Source organism: Eurytemora carolleeae, unplaced genomic scaffold (genome assembly GCF_000591075.1).
Source record: "Eurytemora carolleeae unplaced genomic scaffold, Eaff_2.0 scaffold16, whole genome shotgun sequence".
Taxonomy (NCBI): domain Eukaryota; kingdom Metazoa; phylum Arthropoda; class Copepoda; order Calanoida; family Temoridae; genus Eurytemora; species Eurytemora carolleeae.
The window spans coordinates 273,978-297,459 of NW_019396244.1; the positions used below are offsets into that span (position 1 = coordinate 273,978).

Genomic DNA, 23,482 nt, shown 5'->3' on the forward strand with positions numbered 1-23,482 from the left:
AAAAAAAAAAATCTTTTTCGAAAAGAAGAATTTTTTTAAAAACGATCGTTATAAAAATGAGCATTTTGAAAACGACCGTTTCAAAAAAAAATTTTTTTAAACGATAGTACAACTATAGTTTCATTATCGTTTTTTTTGTCGTCATTTTCATAACGAAACGATCTTTTTCAAAAAACTGAAAACGTTAACATGCCTACATACATATATTAAGCAAGATTTTATATCAAACTGAAGAGCAAGGAATTGTATTAAACATTTCTACACAAATTGAATATAGAGTTTTACTTTCATAACAAATGGTATCACATTTAAACTGTACTACATACATATTTCATAAAAAATTGAATTTCTAGTTTTCAAGCTGCCAAGTTCTGGTTTTGATTCAAATTAAATAATCTAAATATATAAAATAATAATCTCTGTTTGTTTGTAATTCCGATTTTAAACGATTTCCTCAAATTTTGACTGGAAAACTCTAGCTGCAAGAAACACGGGAATGTTCTTGGCTCGAACGGTCTAAATTAGACATGTTGACTCTTATATTAAAACATTGCTGGGTTCCCAAGCTAGTATAAAATAGTTTTGTAAACAAACAAAGTTAGTTTAAATTAGTGTCTATGCTATACAGAAATTATAAACGGAAATTCGGAAATATTACAAGTTTAGTTTTCTGATATTTCCGGAAATATTACAATTTTAATTTTCTGATATTTCCGGAAATATTACAACTTTAATTTTCTGATATTTCCTGTCCATACTGGAAATATTTTCCTGGAAGAACGGGATTATATACTTCTGTATGCTTGATCCAGGGCCTGGAGCACCTTATCGTTCTCCCCCTCCTTGAAGTAGGTCGGCAGCAGTCTCTTCAACTATATCAACAAGATTATCAACATCAATTGAATGAAGGAATGGAAAACTTGCCACATATTCTAATATTATAATCACTATATCTTTGCAACCTTATAAAATATGAGAACATTTGATGTGTTAAACTACAACTAAGCCGTCTATTTTGAGTAGGTCTACTACACCAGGTTGCTAAGATATGTCTTCAACTCCTTTGAATTTGAATACAACATTTATAAAACGACAAAATCCTGAAATTACTGAAATGGAATGGTCTTTGCATCTAACTCAATTTTCTAATTCCTATATCTTTGCAACCTGATAGTACGTAAACCTTTGACATTTCAAAAGTATATTATTAGATCTAACAGAGTTCATAGTTGAACATATCAAAGGTCTACGACTTCGGGTTGCAAGGTTATGAGATTAGAAAAATTCAGATTTTGTGAAGAGAAGCAAAAGTTGAACAGTTTCCCTAGAAACTTATTTTAAGGGTTTAATAGATAATTATCAATTAAAAGCAGAGTATATTTAAATATCTATTATGAACAAGTTTATATTTAACCATGCATTCTATAAATAGGTTTTGGATTGTTAGGGTCCATGGGGAAAGGGGGGGTAGGGTTCGAGGGGAAAGGGGGGGTAGGGTTCGAGGGGAAAGGGGGGTAGGGTCCGAGGGGAAAGGGGGGGGGTACATTTTGGAAACTCCACATGTTTGCATTTTACCTTTGTAAGATACTGACTCTTAATTACAGGTTCAATAACAATCTGCTCCGGTCTTCCCTGAAGCCCGGATAGTCCAGATAGTCCAGTTAATCCGGGTAATGTGGGTAGTCCCGGGTCCAAAGCTGAACCAAGGTTGATTGTATCTGAAGCAGTATACCCCCAAGCTTGTAAACTACCACTAGGAACCTTGAAACAAGAAAACATCACACTGCAAGCCCTCATGCAATAATCAATGAGAATTTTGCCAATTACTTCTTAAAGACTATGGCTAAATAAAAGTGTTTACTAGTTTTTAAATGAAAAGGTTTAGGGCTACAAAAAAGCATAAGGGAGTTAGAGCGGTAAACTCAAAGCCCAACTTGATCCTGTCTTAAACATTGATATTTTATAGCAGGCTTAACCTAGGTGAACAGAACAAAGAACTTTAGAATGGTGGATTATCGGGATTAATGCTTGATCCACTTTTTTATTAATCTCGAGATTAAATAATGCTTTTATCCTCTTGTTATTAATCTCCAGATTAATTAACTGATCAGGATTAAGGATATCCCATTCTAAAGTTTTCAGCTCAGAGCAAAGAACTTTAGAATGGTGGATTATCGGGATTAATGCTTGATCCACTCTTTTTCTTAATCTCGAGATTAAATGATGCTTTTATCCTCTTGTTATTAATCTCCAGATTAATTAACTGATCGGGATTAAGGATATCCCATTCTAAAGTTTTCAGCTCAGAACAAATAAACTCGAAGTTTCATCTTTGCCACAGACATTTAATTTGTCAAACAAAAAATTCTGCTAGATCTAATAGTTATAGTATTAAGTGTCAATGAATTACACAATTAGATTGCAAAGATGTAGGGTTTGGAAAATTAGAATCTAAGTAATAAGTTTCTTATGTAATATAAAAGATGGCTCTAACCACACCAATTCCATGACAAAATAGAAAATATATAATTTCCTTCAAATTTTTAAATATTTTATCCTTCTATTAACTTAAAGTTTTTAATACCTGTAAAGGGGAAGAAGGCTGTGCGGCTTGAATTTGATTAAAACTAAACATATTCACAATCAATAACAAAGAGAAATTTTATTTCCGTAACTTATCCGTGTAGAAAAACTTGCTCGTCACATCTAGACCAAATAAACAAGGTCTTTCAGTGGTTTTATACTGGTGCAACTTTGCAACCTCGTAACGTTCCTAGTTTACACCCAAGAGTAAGAAAAGCAAAACTTGTTTGGTTGCATTTGTTTCTTATAGCTCTTCAAAAATAGGTCCAGTGTGGTTTTAAAATTCGGTATTAATGATTCTCCAAACCTCACAGAGTAAATGAAGTAGGTGCAATTGTTCCACATTTTTAAAAAACATATTTCGGTCTGGGTTGATCCTCTTCAGTTCTTGAAATTTGTTTTGTATAAAAACATATCAGGTTTGAATCTAAGCTCTATTTATTTTAATTCATGTTTTATTATTGTGAATGTTCCTTTTTTCTACAGTGAAAACTGAATCCTCGTAGTTTTCTAAAATATTGCTGTTCAACAGGACACAGTTAGCTCCGTAGTCAATCTTACTCCGCACATTTCCTTCATACACAGATATACACAGATAGGTAGACACATAGACATACAGACAGATACACAGATATACACAGATAGATAGACACATAGACATACAGACAGACACACGGATATACACAGATAGATAGACACATAGACATACAGACAGATACACAGATATACACAGATAGATAGACACATAGACATACAGACAGATACACGGATATACACAGATAGATAGACACATAGACATACAGACAGATACACAGATATACACAGATAGATAGACACATAGACATACATACAGATGCACAGATATTAGGAAGATAGACATACAGATAGATACACAGATATACACAGATATTAGGAAGATAGACATATAGACAGATACACAGATATACACAGATAGATAAACACATAGACATACAGACAGATACACAGATAGATAGACACATAGGCATACTGATAGATACACAGATGTTAGGAAGATAGACATTAAGATAGAAACACAGATATTCACAGATATTAGGAAGATAGACATACAGATAGAAACACAGATATTCACAGATATTAGGAAGATAGACATACAGATAGAAACACAGATATACACAGATCGATACCCACATAGACATACAGACAGATACACAGATATTAGAAAAATAGACATATAGATAGATACACAGATATACACAGATAGATAGACACATAGGCATACTGACAGATACACAGATATTAGGAAGATTGACATACAGATAGAAACACAGATATTCACAGATATTAGGAAGATAGACATACAGATAGAAACACAGATATTAGGAAAATAGACATACAGATAGAAACACAGATAAACAGATATTAGGAAGATAGACATACAGAATGAAACGCAGATATTCACAGATATTAAGAAGATAGACATACAAATAGAAACACAGATATACACATATATTAGGAAGATAGACATACAAATAGAAACAAAGATATACACAGATATTAGGAAGATAGACATACAGATGGAAACATAGATTCACAAATATTAGGAAGATAGACATACAGATGGAAACATAGATTCACAGATAATATGAGGATAGACATACAGATAGAAACACAGATAATATGAAGATAGACAACCAGATCACTGAGATCTTGCAAGGTTACATTTGTTGCATAACACGTGCTGGGTCGACTCTACACTGTAGTCCAGACTGGACAGTACAGGTAGAAAAGTTGACTATGAATTGTGTATATATATATCCCTGCGGTGAATCCGATATAATGTATCGAGGTTAAAGCTGATGTAGATGAATCCGTCCATTTAATAATTGCAAACTCCTTCGCAAACGGAGATCCGTTAAACCCAACACTGAAATAAATATTAGTGAATTTCTACTCTAGCAAGGATTTCCATAACAAGTTTTGCCTATAAAACATCTAGGATATGGTCGAAAGTGTCTGAGATAAAGTCAATTCATAATTTTCCTGCAAATCTTTATGGTCTTTTAAAATAAAAATTAGTCAACTTTTAAAGATAACTTCGCCAAGCCCAAGCAGGATGTTATTTTACATTATCATCCCAAGGGGCAGGTAAATAACATAACATTCCACCTTAGTAGTACATTGGGGGTAATCATATAATAGTAAAAGTGTAGTAAAAAACTAATAATTTTTATCCGAAAACTTAATACAGTTTATGCTGATTCAGAATATTAGTTACATTGCCAGATTTGTATTATGAAACATGATCGAATGAGACGTAATTGAACATTATCAGCTTTAAAAATTGACCAATTGATGATTAGAAAACACCATATTGAAATATGGCTCAAATGAAATACCTGAATTTGCCCATTTTTTGGTATTCAAATTGTGAATTTTCATTGTAAACAACAAAAATTTCATATTTTGATTATTCATTTTTTTTACAGATTGGAAAAATTCCAAACAATAACAAAGTTTCCAGCAATTTGAAAATTGGCAAGATTAAAAGGACACCCTGAAATGAAGAAATGTTTAAGTATGGTATCAATAGCTAGAATTATTTTTTACAGTGTAAACTTAACTAATATTTATAAACATCTATACTAAGATATATTTTTATTTATATTTTACCTAAGAAGACCACCGTACCCCTCCTCATATTTATATTGGATCCAGAATCCTACAAACCCATTCTCAAGTTTTCTCTGGTTACCACGAAACATTAAACCAAGATATTATCACAATCACTAGATATATTCTTTCCATCATTCCATGTCGGTACGAAAAGCCCCGATGAGCAAGTCCCAAAAGAAGAGGGGGAAACCCTCAAAAATGATCACAAAACCAGGTTGATTCATGCATTTAAAAAGTATTTCATTTGACTCACACTCTGTATGTTGTAAATATATGCTGATATTGAGAAATTTCTCTAAAAATATCACAATGCGTCGTAATTAAAATCTGAAGTTGCAATGTTCAAGGATCCCGCAATAGTGATAAAACTTTCATTATCTATCTTGGCCGTTTTTCAATAATTTTTAAAGGAACTGTAACTTGTAAGTGTAAATTTAAGATGCTAAGATGCCAATGCCCGATTCACAACAGTACACTTATAAGCTTTGTCTGATCAAGGATGAATTAGATATCAATGTATACAATTTTGAAAACTGATTATTTTCCATTGTGGGCTTTCAATAAAAGTGACTTGCACATTTCTACTGCAGAAAAACATATTGGAATTATCAGACTGTAAAACTTGTCAACCTAGAAAAACAACAATATCTTCCACAATTTTGAACATATAAAGGTTTCAAGGGTACCATTGTGAATCGGGCATTACCATCTTTGAAAAAAGGTTCACTTTAACATACGCTTACAGTCCCTTTAAGAAAAGAAGAGTTTAGTATAATTTATCCTGTTAAATATCAAGGTTTAAGTTTTCCTTAGTTTCATAATCTGAGAACTCCGCAACCTGTCGATCCGTCTCATCAGAGAAGAAGAAGTTCCTGGTGATCTTACTCTCACAGATCGTGATCTTCCCCGTCTTCCTGTCCACCTTGATAGTTAACATTTTCCGACGATCCTTCTCAGAGTCCAGCAATCTAAATATAAATTAGGACTTAAATATTAATCTTAGACGAATTGGTTGAACCTTCCACCAACTAAACCCACTTGTTGGTTTAGGAAAATGTTCAAAATCTGTTAGAATAACAATTAAATTACAGGAAATGAGAATTCTTGAAAAGTATTGCTATTAGAGGAATTAAGTTTTTTTGTCACAAACTCAAATTTTCTTTTCAACCTGATGGTGTAAATAAAGCTTTGATACTTCAAACTTTTGTTTCATCTGACATAATTCATAGTTTGGTTTGCAAGGAAATAGAGATTATAAACTAAGAGTTTGTGACAAAGACTCAATTCTTTTGTATATTAAGTGTATTTTCAAATAAGACGAGTATTTAAATCAGATTTAATTCAATTTTAAACTAAATATTAAATAAAATATATATTTTTGAAACCTGATAACAGCAGTATCATCTCCCTTGTTCAGAGAATCAATGCTCTTCCCTCAAGTAAGAAACATAATTATCAAAAAAGTATTTTTAATTTAATTTAATTATTCAAAATAGGAATATGTATAAATAATTATTTTTTGTGTAAAAAAATGTTTAGAAATCAGATTACAAGATTAGGGAGCTAGAAGAGATGAATTGTAATACGGCAAGAACCAGAAAACTCTATAAACCAGATTACAAGAATAGGAAGCTAAAAGAGATGAATTGTAATACAGTAAGAACCAGAAAACTCTATAAACCAGAATAGGGAGCTAGAAGAGATGAATTGTATTACAGTAAGAACCAGAAAACTCTATAAACCATATTACAAGAATAGGGAGCTAGAAGAGATGAATTGTAATACAGTAAGAACCAGAAAACTCTATAAATCAGATTACAAGAATAGGGAGCTAGAAAAGATGAATTGTAATACAGTAAGAACCAGAAAACTCTATAAACCATATTACAAGAATAGGGAGCTAGAAGAGATGAATTGTAATACAGTAAGAACCAGAAAACTCTGGACTAAGAAGACGACTTTAAGGCTCTAGTTATTGCTTAAAATAGTTCAATGATCATGAGATACAGCAATTGTGATTTAATAAACTACTAGAAAAACTATTTTCTTTGTAACAACACATATGTACTTGATTAACAACACATATATACTTGATATTGTAACCTTGATTTCTAACAGAAACTTGTTCTATTAGAAACCCGGTCTTTTAGAAACCGGTACTACAAGAAACCAGTTCCACCGGAAATCTGTTCTTTTAGAAAACGGTTCTACCAGAAACCGGTTCTAACAGAAACCTGTTATTTTAGAAACCGGTACACCCAGAAACCATGTCAACCATTTCACAAACCAGTTCTGTAAAAAAAATATACGCGAGTAAAAACTTAAATTTTTAAGTGAATATAACTTAGGTAATAATGTTTCTATAAATGTTCCTAAAGATACAAAGAACACCCCGACATCAGCTCCCCTCTGCTCGTCGTGCTGAAGAGGGAATACGGTCTCCGGCACCCACTCCGCCTTGTCCTGGATACTAAATCTCCGGGAGCACCCAGAGACAGTACCCTTGTCTGCAGCAGTGAGAGGAGCACACCCTTCGATAAGTCCTGTCCTTGCATCAGGTTCAAAAGGTTTATGACCGGGAACACATTGACAGGACTTGTTAAACTTAGGCATCTCCCGGTCTAGATAATAATATATATTGGATAGTGACATAGAAGGATGGATAGGATAGAACAAGGATGGACAGGATAGAACAAGGATGGTCAGGATAGAACAAGAATGAACAGGATAGAACAAGGATGGACAGGATAGAACAAGGATGGATAGGATAGAACAAGGATGGACAGGATAGAACAAGGATGGACAAAATAGAACAAGAATGGACAGGATAGAACAAGGATGGACAGGATAGAACAAGGATAGACAGGATAGAACAAGGACGGACAGGATAGAACAAGGATGGACAGGATAGAACAAGAATGGACAGGATAGAACAAGGGTGGACAGGATAGAACGAGGATGGACAGGATAGAACAAGGATGGACAGGATAGAACAAGAATGGACAAGATAGAACAAGAATGGACAGGATAGAACAAGAATGGACAGGATAGAACAAGAATGGACAGGAAAGAACAAGGATGGACAGGATAGAACAAGGATGGACAGGATAGAACAAGGATAAACAGTCGATATAACAAGGATGGACAGTTGATAGAACAAGGATCGACAGTCGATAGAACAAGGATGGACAGGATAGAACAAGGATGGACAGGATAGAACAAGGATGGAAAGGGTAGAACAAGGATGGACAGTCAATAGAACAAGAATGGACAGTCGATAGAACAAGAATGGACAGTCGATAGAACAAGAATGGACAGGATAGAACAAGAATGGACAGGATAGAACAAGAATGGACAGTCGATAGAACAAGGATGGACAGGATAGAACAAGGATGGACAGGGTAGAACAAGAATGGACAGGATAGAACAAGAATGGACAGGATAGAACAAGAATGGACAGGATAGAACAAGAATGGACAGGATAGAACAAAAATGGACAGAATAGAACAAGGATAGATAGATTAGAATAGAGTAAGAAATAACTGGAATATATATTTTCCAAGATAGATAAAAAGACAGATAGATAAAAAGATAGATAAATAAGCAAACTAAGATTTTAAAATCCTAGTGTTTACCTTCCCACAGTGCAGTAAAAGTGTTAAACAAATATTTTTCAATGATTTATACTAAAATTTCCATGCTCAAAGTATTTTCAATCAAATCATAAATTCTTTTTTGTTATTAATCTTTCCTACTTTCATTTGAGGTCTTGCTTTATACAACAATGAAATATCTAAAACCATGGTAGTCTATCTTACCTAGGGAACAAACTGTGTTTGGAAGATGGTCACAGTGATAGTTCGCAAAACAGGCATCTCTCAGGGTTACAACTTTACGTATAGGATCATAGCAACCTTTCGACTCCGGGATACGAATCCGTCCAACCTTACACCAACACGACTTGAGCAGAGTATCTCCCTCGGACCACTGATCATACGGTTCAGGTCTTATACCTGGATCCAAACCCTCGTTGAGAGGTCTAGATCCGCACACAGTCTCCGGGTAGTCCTCACAGTCATTATCCGTGACACAAGTATCCGGGAAGTGAAGTCCGGGCATATCGCAGTTTACACCGAATGATGCCGATGAACCGGTCGGAGTGGTTAAACCGAAATAATATGGTTCATTAGGACCTTCTCTCAGTATATCCGAATAGTTTCCGATCGGATCAATTAATGGATCTCCGATTTTTCCAACGGATACGGTTATATCTTCCTGTATTGAGATCCAGAATCCTTGATATTCGTCTCGTTCATCCAGATCTACAACTCTATTAAACGATGCTTTCTTTCCATCCTGCTGGACGTATCCTCCCCCGTTTCTCTGGGTCTCAAGTTTACTGATGTGTATGGAGACAGACCCAACCCTAAACAGTTTAATGCTGTACATGGTGAGGTTCTGTTTGGATCTGTTGACGAGCCTAACCACGACATGGTCATTGTTCCCTCCCTTCTCCCCTAGTTTGGTATAGAACACGCCAACCTTCGTCTGGGAGGCACGGTCGTAGGCCAGGGGGATTAGAATATCGGGCATCCATTCATCAGCACTACGTTTCCAGAGAAATTATAATTTCTTTACAGTCGTCGTCGCATATTTCAATAAAATTAAGACGAATTTTGATTTAAATAAGACACACATTAACATTGAAACAAAAAGAACAGCTTCTATTTGATTGTCTCGTAAAATTGTAATTTAAAAAAAAGCTTGTTAGAATACCAGGATAAACCAAGAATACCAGGATAAACCAAGAATATCAGGATAAACCAAGAATACCAGGATAAACCAAGAATAACCAGGATAAACCAAGAATATCAGGATAAACCAAGAATACCAGGATAAACCAAGAATACCAGGATAAACCAAGAGTACCGGGATAAACCAAAAATACCAAAGCTGAAAACTTTAGAATGGTGGATATCGATCTCCTCTTTTTCTTAATCTCCAGATTAAATAATGCTTGTTCACCTCTTGTCATTAATCTCCAGATTAATTTACCAATCGGGATTAAGGATATCCCATTCTAAAGTTTTCAGCTCTGGATAAACAAAGAATACAAGGATAAACCAAGAATACCAGGATAAACCAAGAATATCAGGATAAACCAAGAATACCAGGATAAACCAAGAATACCAGGATAAACAAGAATATCAGGATAAACCAAGAATACCAGGATAAACCAAGAAAACCAGGATAAACCAAGAATATCAGGATAAACCAAGAATACCAGGATAAACCAAGAATATCAGAATAAATCAAGAATATCAGGATAATCCAAGAATACCAGGATAAACCAAGAATACCAGGATAAACTAAGAATACCAGGATAAACTAAGAATACCGGGATAAACCAAGAGTACCGGGATAAACTAGGAATACCAGGATTAACCAAAAATATCAGGATAAACCAAAACTATCAGGATAAATCAAGAATATCAGGATAAACCAAGAATACCAGGATAAACTAAGAAAACCAGGATAAACCAAAAATACCAGAATAAACCAAGAATATCAGAATAAACCAAGAATACCAGGATAAACCAAAAATACCAGAAAACTAAGAATACCAGGATAAATCAAGAATACCAGGATAAACCAAGAATACCAGGATAAACCAAGAATACCAGGATAAACCAAAAATACCAGGATAAACCAAAAATACCAGAAAACCAAGAATACCAGGATGAAACAAGAATACCAGGATAATTCAAGAATACCAGAATTAACCAAGAATACCAGGATATACCAAGAATATCAGGATAAACCAAGATTATAAGGATAAACCAAGATTATAAGGATAAACCAAGAATACTGGGAAATCAACTCTAATTTGTCTGTTCCTAATTTTATCAAAATATTTCTCACAGTTTCCATTGTTCGCCAGCTTTACTGGAGATAATAATGAATCTGACCAAGCTCCGTATCCAGGTTCTTGTCCAGCTACTAATCCTACTAAGACTATTAATTCAATTCATGTTAGGTTAAGTTTAATAAGGGAGAGAGGAAGGAGGTAAACTACAGGGTCACCCACAAAGGATGAGACTTCAGAGACGACTGTATTTAATTTTTATTGTTTATTTCGTTATATTCATGATTCCCTGCAACTGTAGAAAAATTGGGTCTTTCTCTGATTTTCTACTCCCCTTATCTTAACAACTCAATGTAGTATACCTTAGATATTTCAATCTATGAAATATGTTAGATTAAATATTCTAAGCTAGAAATATCAAAGTTTTACGCCAGCAAGTTTGAAAGATCTGTGGATTAGAAATTTTAAGTGTTTTGTTTCTTTCTTTGCTGAATCATTTAATAAACCTTTTAAAGACTATGTTCAAGTCAGAAGACTTAATTTAAACTTGGAATCGTAATATTTCAAGAATAAATTAAGTCTTCCGGCTTAATTTGGGGTTTGTGGCCAAAATTTAATTCCTTTGTTTCTTTCTTTGTTGAATCATTTAATAAACCATTTAAAGACTACGTTAGAAGCCTTAATTTAACCTTGGAGTCGTAATATTTCAAGAATTTCACGACACATCTTTACAGTCTCATCCTTTCAGGGTAAACCTGTATAATTGGCAGTTTTAAGAAAAAGCATATGAAAATTGCAAGGACTTGTCATCTGGATGATGTACTACTGAACTGAACACTTGCTACAAATTTTAATTTTCTTATTCCTTTTTCATCACAATCGTTGTCGAAGACCCTTGATTTTCTGTTAGATCAAAACGTTTAAAGATTAAAATATCCAAGGTTATACCACCAAAAGAATGAAAAAATACAGGAAATCAAAAAATGTATGCCAAACAAAGAATTTTAAACATGAAAAGAGAAGCTTTTTCGTAAAAATTTAAAGATCAAAAAAATACCTGGAGAAGATGAAAATTTGATTTGATTGGAGGTTGCGATAAAACTTGAATGAGCAGCTTTCCCATCATTACATAGGTCAGAGTAACAGCAGGATACTAGGTTAATAACATTTTTTATTTCAGACCCACATGGTAAACTAGAGAAATCGGAACGCTTCGCAACACTACCTTTTATCGTCATTCGTGAGTTGTACGTTTATCCGGACCAATATTCTTTATTATTTGTGAATCTTTGAATATACTATTGTAATTAATTTGCATTTTTTATGATCTTTAGGAAAGTCTTTTTTAGCAGTGGTAGGCGATTATATTACTAGAATGAAGACGACCTGATCCTCCGTATATATTGTAGTATAGATCAATGAACCTGGAATACCTGATCCTCCGTATGCATTGTAGTTTAGATCAATGAACCGTGAATACCTGATCCTCCGTATGCATTGTAGTAAAGATCAATGAACCTGGAATACCTGATCCTCCGTATGCATTGTAGTATAGATCAATGAACCTGGAATACCTGATCCTCCGTATGCATTGTAGTATAGATCAATAACCTGGAATACCTGATCCTCCGTATGCATTGTAATATAGATCAATGAACCTGGAATACCTGATCCTCCGTATGAATTGTAGTTTAGATCAATGAACCTGGAATACCTGATCCTCCGTATGCACTGTAGTTTAGATCAATGAACCTGGAATACCTGATCCTCCGTATGCATTGTAGTATAGATCAATGAACCTGGAATACCTGATCCTCCGTATGCATTGTAGTATAGATCGATGAACCTGGACCAGAACTTGATCTTCTCCTCTGTACATTCTTCTGCTGCGGATACTAGGTTCTAAATCATAGAAACATTATTTACTAAACCACACTTGCATCTTGCTATTTGCAATTTCAAATTATTTTACTTTTAAAAAGATTGTCATGTCCGATTCACAACGGTACCCTTTAAACCTCTAGCTGGAAAACAAAGAGAAAATTTCGACGATATCTAAGCTTGAAAAGGGTATTAATTCTGATAATTCTCCATTATTTCTGAAGCAAGAAATGCGCAAGTTACTTTTATAGGGAAACGGCAAAAAAACAACCATCAGTTTTTAAAAGCAAAACATGGATAACTATTTCATATTTCATCAGTCTAAACTATATCTGACTACTATTCATATTGAAGAATATAGATACAAGATAGTAGATAGTAGATAGTAGATAGTAGATAGTAGATAGTAGATAGTAGATAGTAGATAGTAGATAGTAGATAGTAGATAGTAGATAGTAGATAGTAGATAGTAGATAATAGATAGTAGATAGTAGATAGTAGATAGTAGATAGTAGATAATAGATAGTAGATATTAGATACTAGAAAGAGGCACAAAGACTTTGGCAACACAACAAAACGGAAGACTTGTTGGTTATACTAGCTTGGGAACCCGGCTTTGTCAAATGTCTATAAACTAACCTTTTTTATTAAAATCATCCCACTCCACTTAAAATAATTAAGTAACACTCAGAACATTCACCAATTAAAATGTAATGCAAATCAGTCAGAATGATCAAGAGTTATGATCGGACATACAAACAGACACAAAAACAGAGATTAAACTACTTTATGGGTAACTAGTTTGAGAACTCAGCGTTGCCCAGGATACTCATAATTACTCCCGCCGTTTCCCCGCACTTGGTCATACATTACCACTTTAGCTGTTTTTCGCTATAAAAGTGGACCCACTCAACTTAGAATCTCATTTCCTTGGTTCTCACGAGTTTCCAAATCAAAATTTGAGACCAATTTGTCGAGGGGTCCATGAGTTATGATTAAACAAACAAACAAACAAACAGAGATTTAACTACTTTACAGATGATAAAGAAATAATATTAATAGATTCCTAACCTGTAAAATGACTGAACCATTACCAAGCTTCCAGGCTATGCATGCATCATGAGATAATGATGTAAATGCATTTGCATCATAGGGGCACAGTTTACCATCAGTATTGGCACACTGGTAGCACGTTAACCCGTCAGCAAACCGGTTTTGTAGAAGTAAACAAACAAAAACTAAGAAATGCCATGTAGAATTTTAAGAAATAAAATTCACGTCAAAAAAATGAAATTTGAACCAAAGAAACTGAGCTCCTGCCACAAACTCTAATTTTCGAATCCCATTATCTTTGCAACCTTTAGTAATTAAAAATTGACTAAACAGAATTCCTAGTTTGAAATACCAGAGGTCCTCGACATCTGGTTGCAAAGATATAGGGATAAAAATCCGAGTATTTGGCAAGAACTCAGTTCCTTTGTAAATTTAGACTGTCTAGAAGAAGAAATGATTTCAGTATAATTTTCCTGCACTTTATTCGTTCAAGCTCATTAGAAACTGCACTTTAGCATTTCAGTAATTATGGTGATATTTTGAGAAACAAATATGACGTATAAATCTAAGCTAAATTAATTTCTTACAAATTGTGTGTGATTTAAACATACGTATAAAAATTTAAAAATCATAAAAATCTATCTTGAAATGAGATAATTTTTAAGTGTTGGAATCCATCATCATTAATAAAAGTTTAGCGATGCTTTACTCGAAAGTAAATTTCAATAGAGAATGTGAAAAAATTAACTGAAAATCTTATTTCAATTATCACCTGTTGAATAACGAAACAATATATCTCACCACTTCACAATGAAAGGTTAAAAGAGACAGTAATTTTAAATTAATTTATATAGTTGGAAAAACAACAATATCTTCCTTTTTGTTAACTTGGTAACTAGCTGAAGGGTTACGCAATAAATTGAGGATTACTTGAAATGGGAAAGACAGTTCCTTTAAAGGTAATTGTTCCGAATTCGTGATTATACTGTTTTAACTTTAATTTCCAAACTGCTAAGAAAGAAATAAAACGTCATTGCAAAAATGTTATTGCTGAAGGTTCATAAACTTGTTTACTTGGAAATAAATTCAATTTAATTTAATAATAAGACAATTGAGACAAGGATGATCTTACGGATAATCCTCCTTTCAATTTTCTTTATCGTCTTAAAGAACATCTTTAATCAAAAAATTGTCTAATCGAGTTGATTCTAGAGAAATATAGTTGCTAAACATGAAATGGTAGTATAGTGATTATGTGGGATTTATAATAATAAAGTTTTTTGGAGCAAAAAACCTTGATTTTTTATCTTGATTTTAAATTTAACTGGTAGATTCTTCCCTGGAAGATATTTTAGATTCATCCTGATCTCTGCTCTTCAGAACCTTTCAATGTGCTAATTAAGTTTCACTTTCATTACGTCTATTTCTGGTAGATCCTGCACTTGACCAGATAACACTGAACCCCGCGGGACTACAGGGACAAACACTCTTAAACACTTTCACTCAGTAATCTCACTTTCTCGGAACCCTCGCCTCGCATCTTCCGTGAGATTTATGATCTTGACGCGCTTCTTTGCTCAAGGTACCTCTAGGATACCGGACGGGTTCTCTCCGCTGCTCTTTAGTCCAGATACCCTCGGATATTAGGGCGCGGGTTTTCTCCGCTACTTGTTGGGAACTGATCAACCGTTGCCCAGTAGATACTTTCTCATTGATCCTGCATTTTTCCCAATGATAACGAAAAGAATAGCACGGCTTAACACGCCATTTTGGATAATATTAAAGAAATTACTGATATCAAAAATAAAATCATACCAAAAAACACATCATAATGGTTTTCAAAATAACCAAAAGATTAAAAAAATAAACTTATAATTTATTCAAATTGTAATAAAAGACGGATAATTGCAAAATAATCTATGGGTTTCCATCAGTTTAAGTTTTTTTTGTAACATATTTATAAAAATAAAATTCATTCTTTAAAAACAGATCTATTCTAAATCTACAGATCAATCTGGAGACACGCATATTTTTACTTTTTAACAGCATGAATTATGGTAAAATGTCGTAAAATTATCATATATATATATTGTTTGGTTTACAGCCGATTCGGGGCATTTCTGAAAAAAAAATTTCCTTAATAATGAGATAAATATTATTTTCAATACATGTACGTTACATTTTCCACTAATAAAAAAAATAAATAGCAAACTTCTTGAAATTTATTTTACAGTGAACATTACATACAAAATGTTTTTAGAGTTAAAAATTAGAATGTATACATAACAGATACAAAAAGCAATTTAAAATCAATGTATATGAAACAAGTGAAAAATGTGATGTCACAAACCTTTTTGTGTTCGGAACGTAAATTAAAAGGAATTTCCTTCTTTTACCTAAAATTTTTTATTATTAGAGAATCTTTGGTTTTAATCATGACCTCTGATCATTTCAAATATTAACCATATCCACGATATCCTCTAAATCCTCCAACTCCACGCTATTGATAATATCCTCCAAATCCTCCAGCTGCTGCCAAGGTTGGAAGTTCTCCAGGTAGGGTTGTACGACCAGGAGTAGGGTTACACAGATATGAGAAGGAACAAGGAGAAGATAACACCGTGATATCTCATACATATCCCTCGAGACAACAGCATATCCCTTTAATACAAATTAATTTACAGTGGTCACCAAACAAATGTGGATTATAATAAAGATTTTAATTGAAAAAGGTCTTAAATTCAAATAGTTCAAAAAAAGTTGTTCAATCTCTTTTTTATCTTGCTAAAGTAACATATATTTAAGAATTATAAATTTTGCAGATTTTAAATTTGGCATCCCAAGAAATTGGGTCTTGGCCAAAAATTTTATTATCACGTTATCTCTGAAACCTAATATTGTGGACCTTGGATTTTTGAATTCTGTTTAATCAAATATTTTTTGTTTGAAGTATCAAAGGTTTACACCATCAGGTTGCAAACATATAGAGATTAGAAGTGAATAATTGAGTTTGTGACAGACTCAATTATTTGTGTACAATAACAATAACAAAATTCAACCTTAAATAATTTTGATTTCCAAAACAAATCTTCTGAACTGTTTCTGTAGGATGAGAGCAAAACTATCTAGAAAAATACTAAAATAAGGATGTTCCAGAGCCTTATATTGGAAAAGAAATATAGAAAAATATTAAAAAATCAGGATGTTCAAGAGCCCTTGTATACAAATAGAAAGATTGAAACAATGTGTGTCAATGATTTTCCAGAGCCCTTTAATACAACTAGAAAGATTGGAAGGAGAACTAATGAGAAATATAAAAAGATTCTTGACAAAGATAAATTAATAAATCTGTGGTTCCAAAGGTCTTAAATGTAAAGAAACTAAAATATAAGAGATTAGATTCGTAGAATAAATCTAAATCAAACCTTCTCCATGCATAGGAGACACCAAGATATTATAACTCCAGTAGTAAATCTCAAGGAGGGATTAGTGAACCACGTTGAGGTCTCCAGAACCAGGATACAGATATCCTAAACCATTTACCAGAATACAGTTATATCTTAAACCATATAAAAAGATACAGATATCCTAAACCAAATACCAAGATACAGATATCCTAAACCGTATACCAAGATACAGATATATCCTAAGCCATATACCAAGACACAATTATCCTAAATCATATATCAATATACAGATATCCTAAACCATAAACCAAGATACAGATATCCTAAACAATAAACCAGGATACAGATATCCTAAACCATATACCAAGATAAAAATGTATCCTAAACAATATACCAGGATACAGATATATATCCTAAACCATATACCAAGATTCAGATATCCTAAACCATACAAGATATAGATATCCTAAACCATATACCAAGATACAGATGTATCCTATCCCATATACAAAGATACAGATGTATCCTAAAAAATATAACAGGATACAGATATCCTAAACCATATACCAGAATACAGATATCCTAACCAATATTCCAGGATATTGATATATCCTAAACCATATACCAGGATACAGATATCCTAACCAATATTCCAGGATATTGATATATCCTAAACCATATACCAGGATACAGATATCCTAACCAATATTCCAGGATATTGATATATCCTAAACCATATACCAGGATACAGATATCCTGAACCATATACCAAGATACAGATATCCTGAACTATATACCAGGATACAGATATGTCCTAAACCATATACCGGGATACAGATATCCTAAACCATATACCAAGATACAGATATCCTAAACCATATACCAAGATACAGATATCCTGATATCCTAAGCCATCTACCAGAATACAGATATTCTAAACCATTTACCAGGATACAGATATCCTCATCCATATACCTGGATACAGATATCCTGAACAATATACCAGGATACAGATATCCTTAACAATATACCAGGATAAAGATATCCTAAACCATATACCAGGATACAGATATACTTAACAATATACCAGGATAAAGATATCCTAAACCATATACCACGATACAGATATCCTAGACAATATACCGGGATACAGGTATCCTAAACCATATTCCAGGATACAGATATCCTGAACACTCAACCATGATACAGATATCCTAAACCGTATACCAAGATACAGATATCATATACCATACACCAAGATACAGATATCTTAAACCATATACCAGAATAAAGATGTATCCTAAACCATATAACAGGATACAGATATCCTAAACCATACAACAGGAAACACATATCCTAAATCATATACCAGGACACAGATATCTTAAACCATATGCCATGATACAGATATCCTAAACCATATAACAGAATACAAATATACTAAACCATATACCATGATACAGATATCCTAAACCATATACCAGGATACAGGTATCCTAAACCATATACCAGCATACAGATATCCTAAACAATATACCATGATTCAGATATCCTAAACCGTATACCAAGATACAGATATCCTAAAACATATGCCAGGATACAGATATCCTAAACCATATGCCAGATTACAGATATCCTATACCATATGCCAGATTACAGATAAACTAAACCATATGCCAGATTACAGATATCCTAAACCATATGCCAAATTACAGATGTCCTAAACCATATACCAGATTACAGATATCCTATACCATATGCCAAATTACAGATATCCTAAACCATATACCAGATTACAGATATCCTAAACTAAACCGACTTCTGCTTACTGCTGCATTAAATTAAGATTTTAGTAAATAACATGTATTTTGTAATAAAAGGATATTTTGTAATAAAAGGATATTTTGTAATTCCTCTCCGTTGTGCAGAAAGTAGAAAAAAATCTATGGAAATCCCAGGATGTGAAGGTCCTGTGGGATTTAAACTTATCTTGGTTTGCTTTGATTATGGTACAGGGTGTCCCTACTAATATGGTTTCATAGAGACGACATTGAAGTGATTAATTCAGGATCAAATCAAAAATCACAACCGGCAGCTATTTTGATCAAGGAAAATTAAAGGAAATTATTCAATTCAAATGTTTATTGGGAGACCCTATATACTATTGTAGTTTCATGATTAGCTTGTAATAAATACTTCTTAAATTAAAAACGACTTTTAATAACTTCCCAGACAATTTCCTTATCCATACTTACAATAGTATCTGGAAGAAAATAAAGTTTAAGAGTTAATTCAGGATTCCAGCCTTGCTCCTGTGGATCCAGGTCCAGCAGTAACCTAGAGAGGATTTATTTCTCCGGACATGACTCTCAGTTTGTAGAAAATCTTTGTTCAAATCTTACTCTCTCCTTCCCTCTATCTATTTCATCTTCATCATAAAATACACTTTCTTTTTTAATTGAAACTTGTTGATCCAGGACTACTTTACTCTGGATACCGCCGCTATCATCATAGATAATATCTTTACTGCGTCCTCTGGCACAACTACTCTTCATCCTTACTATTATACAACTCTCGACACTAACCATCCATCTTGTGACACAAACCGTTCACCTCCTGCTTTATTTAAAGGATTTTTTCTAGTTAAAGGGACCGTTCACTTATTTGGGCAGTATGAGGGTAAACTAAATAGCCTTATAGCTATTCATTGCCATGGTATTATAGTCATACTTTTCAAAGACAACTGTGGTCTGAGAAAAAACCGATTTATCATTCAGAATTTCAGTATACCTTTGCCTACACTATTTGATGCTTCATGACAATGTCATGGATTAAAAAAAAAAATCAAATATTAAATCAAATTTTATGTATCTAAAAATTGTAGATATCTTTTATTTTTTTTTAATAATTTAAAATTGGCTATTTTCAAATTATAACTTATTCGAAACATTTGATAGGTTTTCCCTACTTCCCCGGAAATCCCCGTGATTTATTGAAGAGTTGGGAATCTAGGAACCGGTGTGTCGGAGAGACAGTCATCTTTGTATAAGCATGTTAATTTGATAAATTGTATTTTAACACGAAACATGTTAATTTCTTGCTATTTCTAGGATTAAAAGTTTTCATATTTATTATATAATGGCTGACACATGATGTCATTGAAATATGATAATTTTAGATTTTATTGGGCTTTTGTTACTGAAAAAACGTTTAAATAGTTTCTATGGAAAAGTAGCATACGTTTCCGCTGGAATTCTAAACGATAAATAGGCCTGTTCTCCGGTCATAGATATTTTTGAAAAGTAAGACTAATACCATTGAATAGCCATGATGGTTGTAGTTTAAAGATGACAAATTTAGATGTTTTCACATTTAGAAAAATAGAAAATTATTTTCTCATTTTTGTAGTTTTTCTCGATAAAAACTGGTTTAATTTTCTTATATGTTTACTAAATTGGCAGGTTATAAGAGTTATAAACCTTGTCCAATTTCGCTTTTTAGAGAACCTATCTAATGGAGTTCAACTCAACTTCTCTACTCATTTCTAATGCTAACCGTCCTTTGCTACACAACTCCTCCACTTCGTTCTATGCTACACAACTCCTCATCTCCGTCCTATGCTACACAAATCCTCTAATCCGTCCTATGCTACACAACTCCTCATCTCCGTCCTATGCTACACAACTCCTCATCTCCGTCCTATGCTACACAAATCCTCTAATCCGTTCTATGCTACACAAAACCTCTTCTCCTTCCTATGCTACACAACTCCTCATCTCCGTCCTATGCTACAAAAATCCTCTAATCCGTTCTATGCTACACAAAACCTCTTCTCCTTCCTATGCTACACAACTACTCATCTCCGTCCTATGCTACACAAATCCTCTAATCCGTTCTATGCTACACAAATCCTCTACTCCGTTCTATGCTACACAACTCCTCATCTCCGTCCTATGCTACACAACTCCTTTACTCCGTCCTATGCTACACAAATCCTCTAATCCGTTCTATGCTACACAAATCCTCTACTCCGTTCTATGCTACACAACTCCTCCACTTCGTTCTATGCTACACAACTCCTCTACGCCGTACTATAATACATAACTATTTTTCACCGTCCTATTCTACACAACTCCTCATCTTCGTCCTTTGCTACACAACTCCTTATCTCCGTCCTATGCTACACAACTACTTTTCTCCGTCCTATTCTACACAACTCCTCATCTCCGTCCTTTGCTACACAACTCCTTATCTCCGTCCTATGCTACACCACTCTTTATCTCCGTCCTATGCTACACCCTCTTCATCTCCGTCCTATGCTACACAACTCTTCTTCTCCGTCCAATGATACCCAACTCTTCATCTCCGTCATTTGCTACACAACTCCTAATCTCCGTCCTATGCTACACAACTCCTCATCTACGTTCAATGCTACACAACTACTCTTTTCCGTCCTATGATACACAACTCCTCCTCTCAGTTCTATGCTACACAAATCATTTACTCCAGCCTATGCTACATAAGTCCCCTTTTCGGTCAAATGCTACACAACTCCTTTTCTCCGTCCTAAGAAACCCAACTATTCTCCTCCGTCGTATGCTAAATAAATCATCCAAAACTCCTCTCCTTATACAACTTCTCTAAATTCTGAAGAAATACCGTCCCAATCCCTCGTTAAACAACTATAAACACCTTTTTACTCTTGCAAGATCATGACATTTAAGAATTATACATCCAACACACAAAACTAATTTTATGATTAGTAAGTAAAAAAACATTTTATCTGAAAAAAAACGGAATCTAATTTTATAATATCACTACTTTTATAGTAATGAGGACACGGAAATATAAAAAGTGTAAACTTCAAAGGGAAGGTTCTCGATTTACAAGGGTACCCTTAAAACCTTAATCTAATCAATAATGTGGAAGGAAACATATTGTCTTTTTAGTTTGAAAAGAATTTAGTTCTAATATTTTCTCCATTATTTATAAAGCAAGAAATGTTCAAGTCACTTTTTTGAAAACATGAATATCAAATTTCTACATGAGCAGACCAAGCTTTCATGCCAATGATAAAGGAAGGGTCACTTAATTTTGCATTTCTAATCCCGTTGATTAAAAGATATAAATTTATCAAACGCGCAAATAGGCAATAAACATGGGATAACATAATCTTAGGACTCCCTAAATCGAAATGGTTTCACTTACCCTTTGCTGAAAAATAAAATTAGATCTTGCGACGCGCGATAAAAAGAAGAAACCTCAAATGTATTGCGCTTTGGCCAACATATAATAACAATTTTTCAGGAGTTTCCCGTGCCATTTAAAAAATCACATTTACGGGGAAAAAAAACGATTTTTATGTTTTGAAACAATTTTTGAGGGACTCGCCAATCGTATTATATAAGCTAGGCCAATAACATACATTTTTTAAAATGATTTTATTTGACCTTTACATAATTTTATAAACATATATATTCTTAAACATATTTCTAAAATTAATATTTTTATCAAATATATATTAACACCACTACAAAAGTTTATATTCTCTAGATACATAAATTGTATTTTTTTTCTAAAACTCAATATTTTTAAACCCCTTTTACAAAAATGAATTGTAATATACATGGTTACCCATAAAGGATTAGGCTTTAATGACGACCTTAAACTCTATTTATCTAGCTATCTAAAGGTTAAATTAGGTTTTTTCTTAGACTTTTACTTGTATATTAGATGATTTGGCATAAAAAGAAACAAGGCTATAGCTGCAGAGGACCTTGAATGTATAAGAAAGGCTAAATAAATTCTGTACAGTCGTCTCTGAAGTCGCACCCTCGTTGGATAACCCTGTATAGATGTACACAGTACATATATATTTGGAAGCATTAGAAGAATTGCTAACTAAACTTTTGCCGCTTTTTGACGGCATTCTTTAAAAAAAACGTAGGTTAAATATAAAAAGATAAAAACAAAAAGAATATACGGAGTTACCCACAAAAAATGAGACGGTAAAGACGACTAAAAACTCAACAAATAC

At 33.4% G+C, this 23,482-nt stretch overlaps 2 protein-coding genes across 3 annotated transcripts; both read right to left on the bottom strand.

The window, feature by feature from the left end:
- Window positions 1-267: 267 nt before the first annotated feature.
- LOC111699236 (uncharacterized) lies at window positions 268-16,159 on the bottom strand. 2 transcript variants are annotated; one of them, XM_023469848.1, is made up of 15 exons: window positions 15,378-16,159; window positions 14,057-14,223; window positions 12,913-13,006; window positions 12,162-12,257; window positions 11,136-11,244; window positions 9,057-9,844; window positions 7,611-7,859; window positions 6,624-6,672; window positions 6,047-6,206; window positions 5,236-5,309; window positions 4,383-4,489; window positions 3,057-3,156; window positions 2,585-2,627; window positions 1,576-1,761; window positions 268-872 (listed from the first exon to the last, which is right to left on the bottom strand). In XM_023469848.1, exons 1-15 carry the CDS (start codon window positions 15,397-15,399, stop codon window positions 786-788), a joined length of 2,331 nt encoding a protein of 776 aa, XP_023325616.1. In that variant the 5' UTR covers window positions 15,400-16,159; the 3' UTR covers window positions 268-785. The 2 variants fall into 2 exon arrangements, with proteins under 2 accessions (XP_023325616.1, XP_023325615.1); XM_023469847.1 differs by having other exon boundaries at window positions 11,136-11,247; window positions 15,378-16,158.
- Window positions 16,160-16,242: 83 nt separating this feature from the next.
- On the bottom strand, window positions 16,243-23,413 carry LOC111699238 (uncharacterized). Its single transcript, XM_023469850.1, has 5 exons — window positions 22,138-23,413; window positions 19,701-19,782; window positions 17,464-17,568; window positions 17,098-17,163; window positions 16,243-16,699 (listed from the first exon to the last, which is right to left on the bottom strand). Exons 1-5 carry the CDS (start codon window positions 22,221-22,223, stop codon window positions 16,490-16,492), a joined length of 549 nt encoding a protein of 182 aa, XP_023325618.1. The 5' UTR covers window positions 22,224-23,413; the 3' UTR covers window positions 16,243-16,489.
- Window positions 23,414-23,482: the final 69 nt, after the last annotated feature.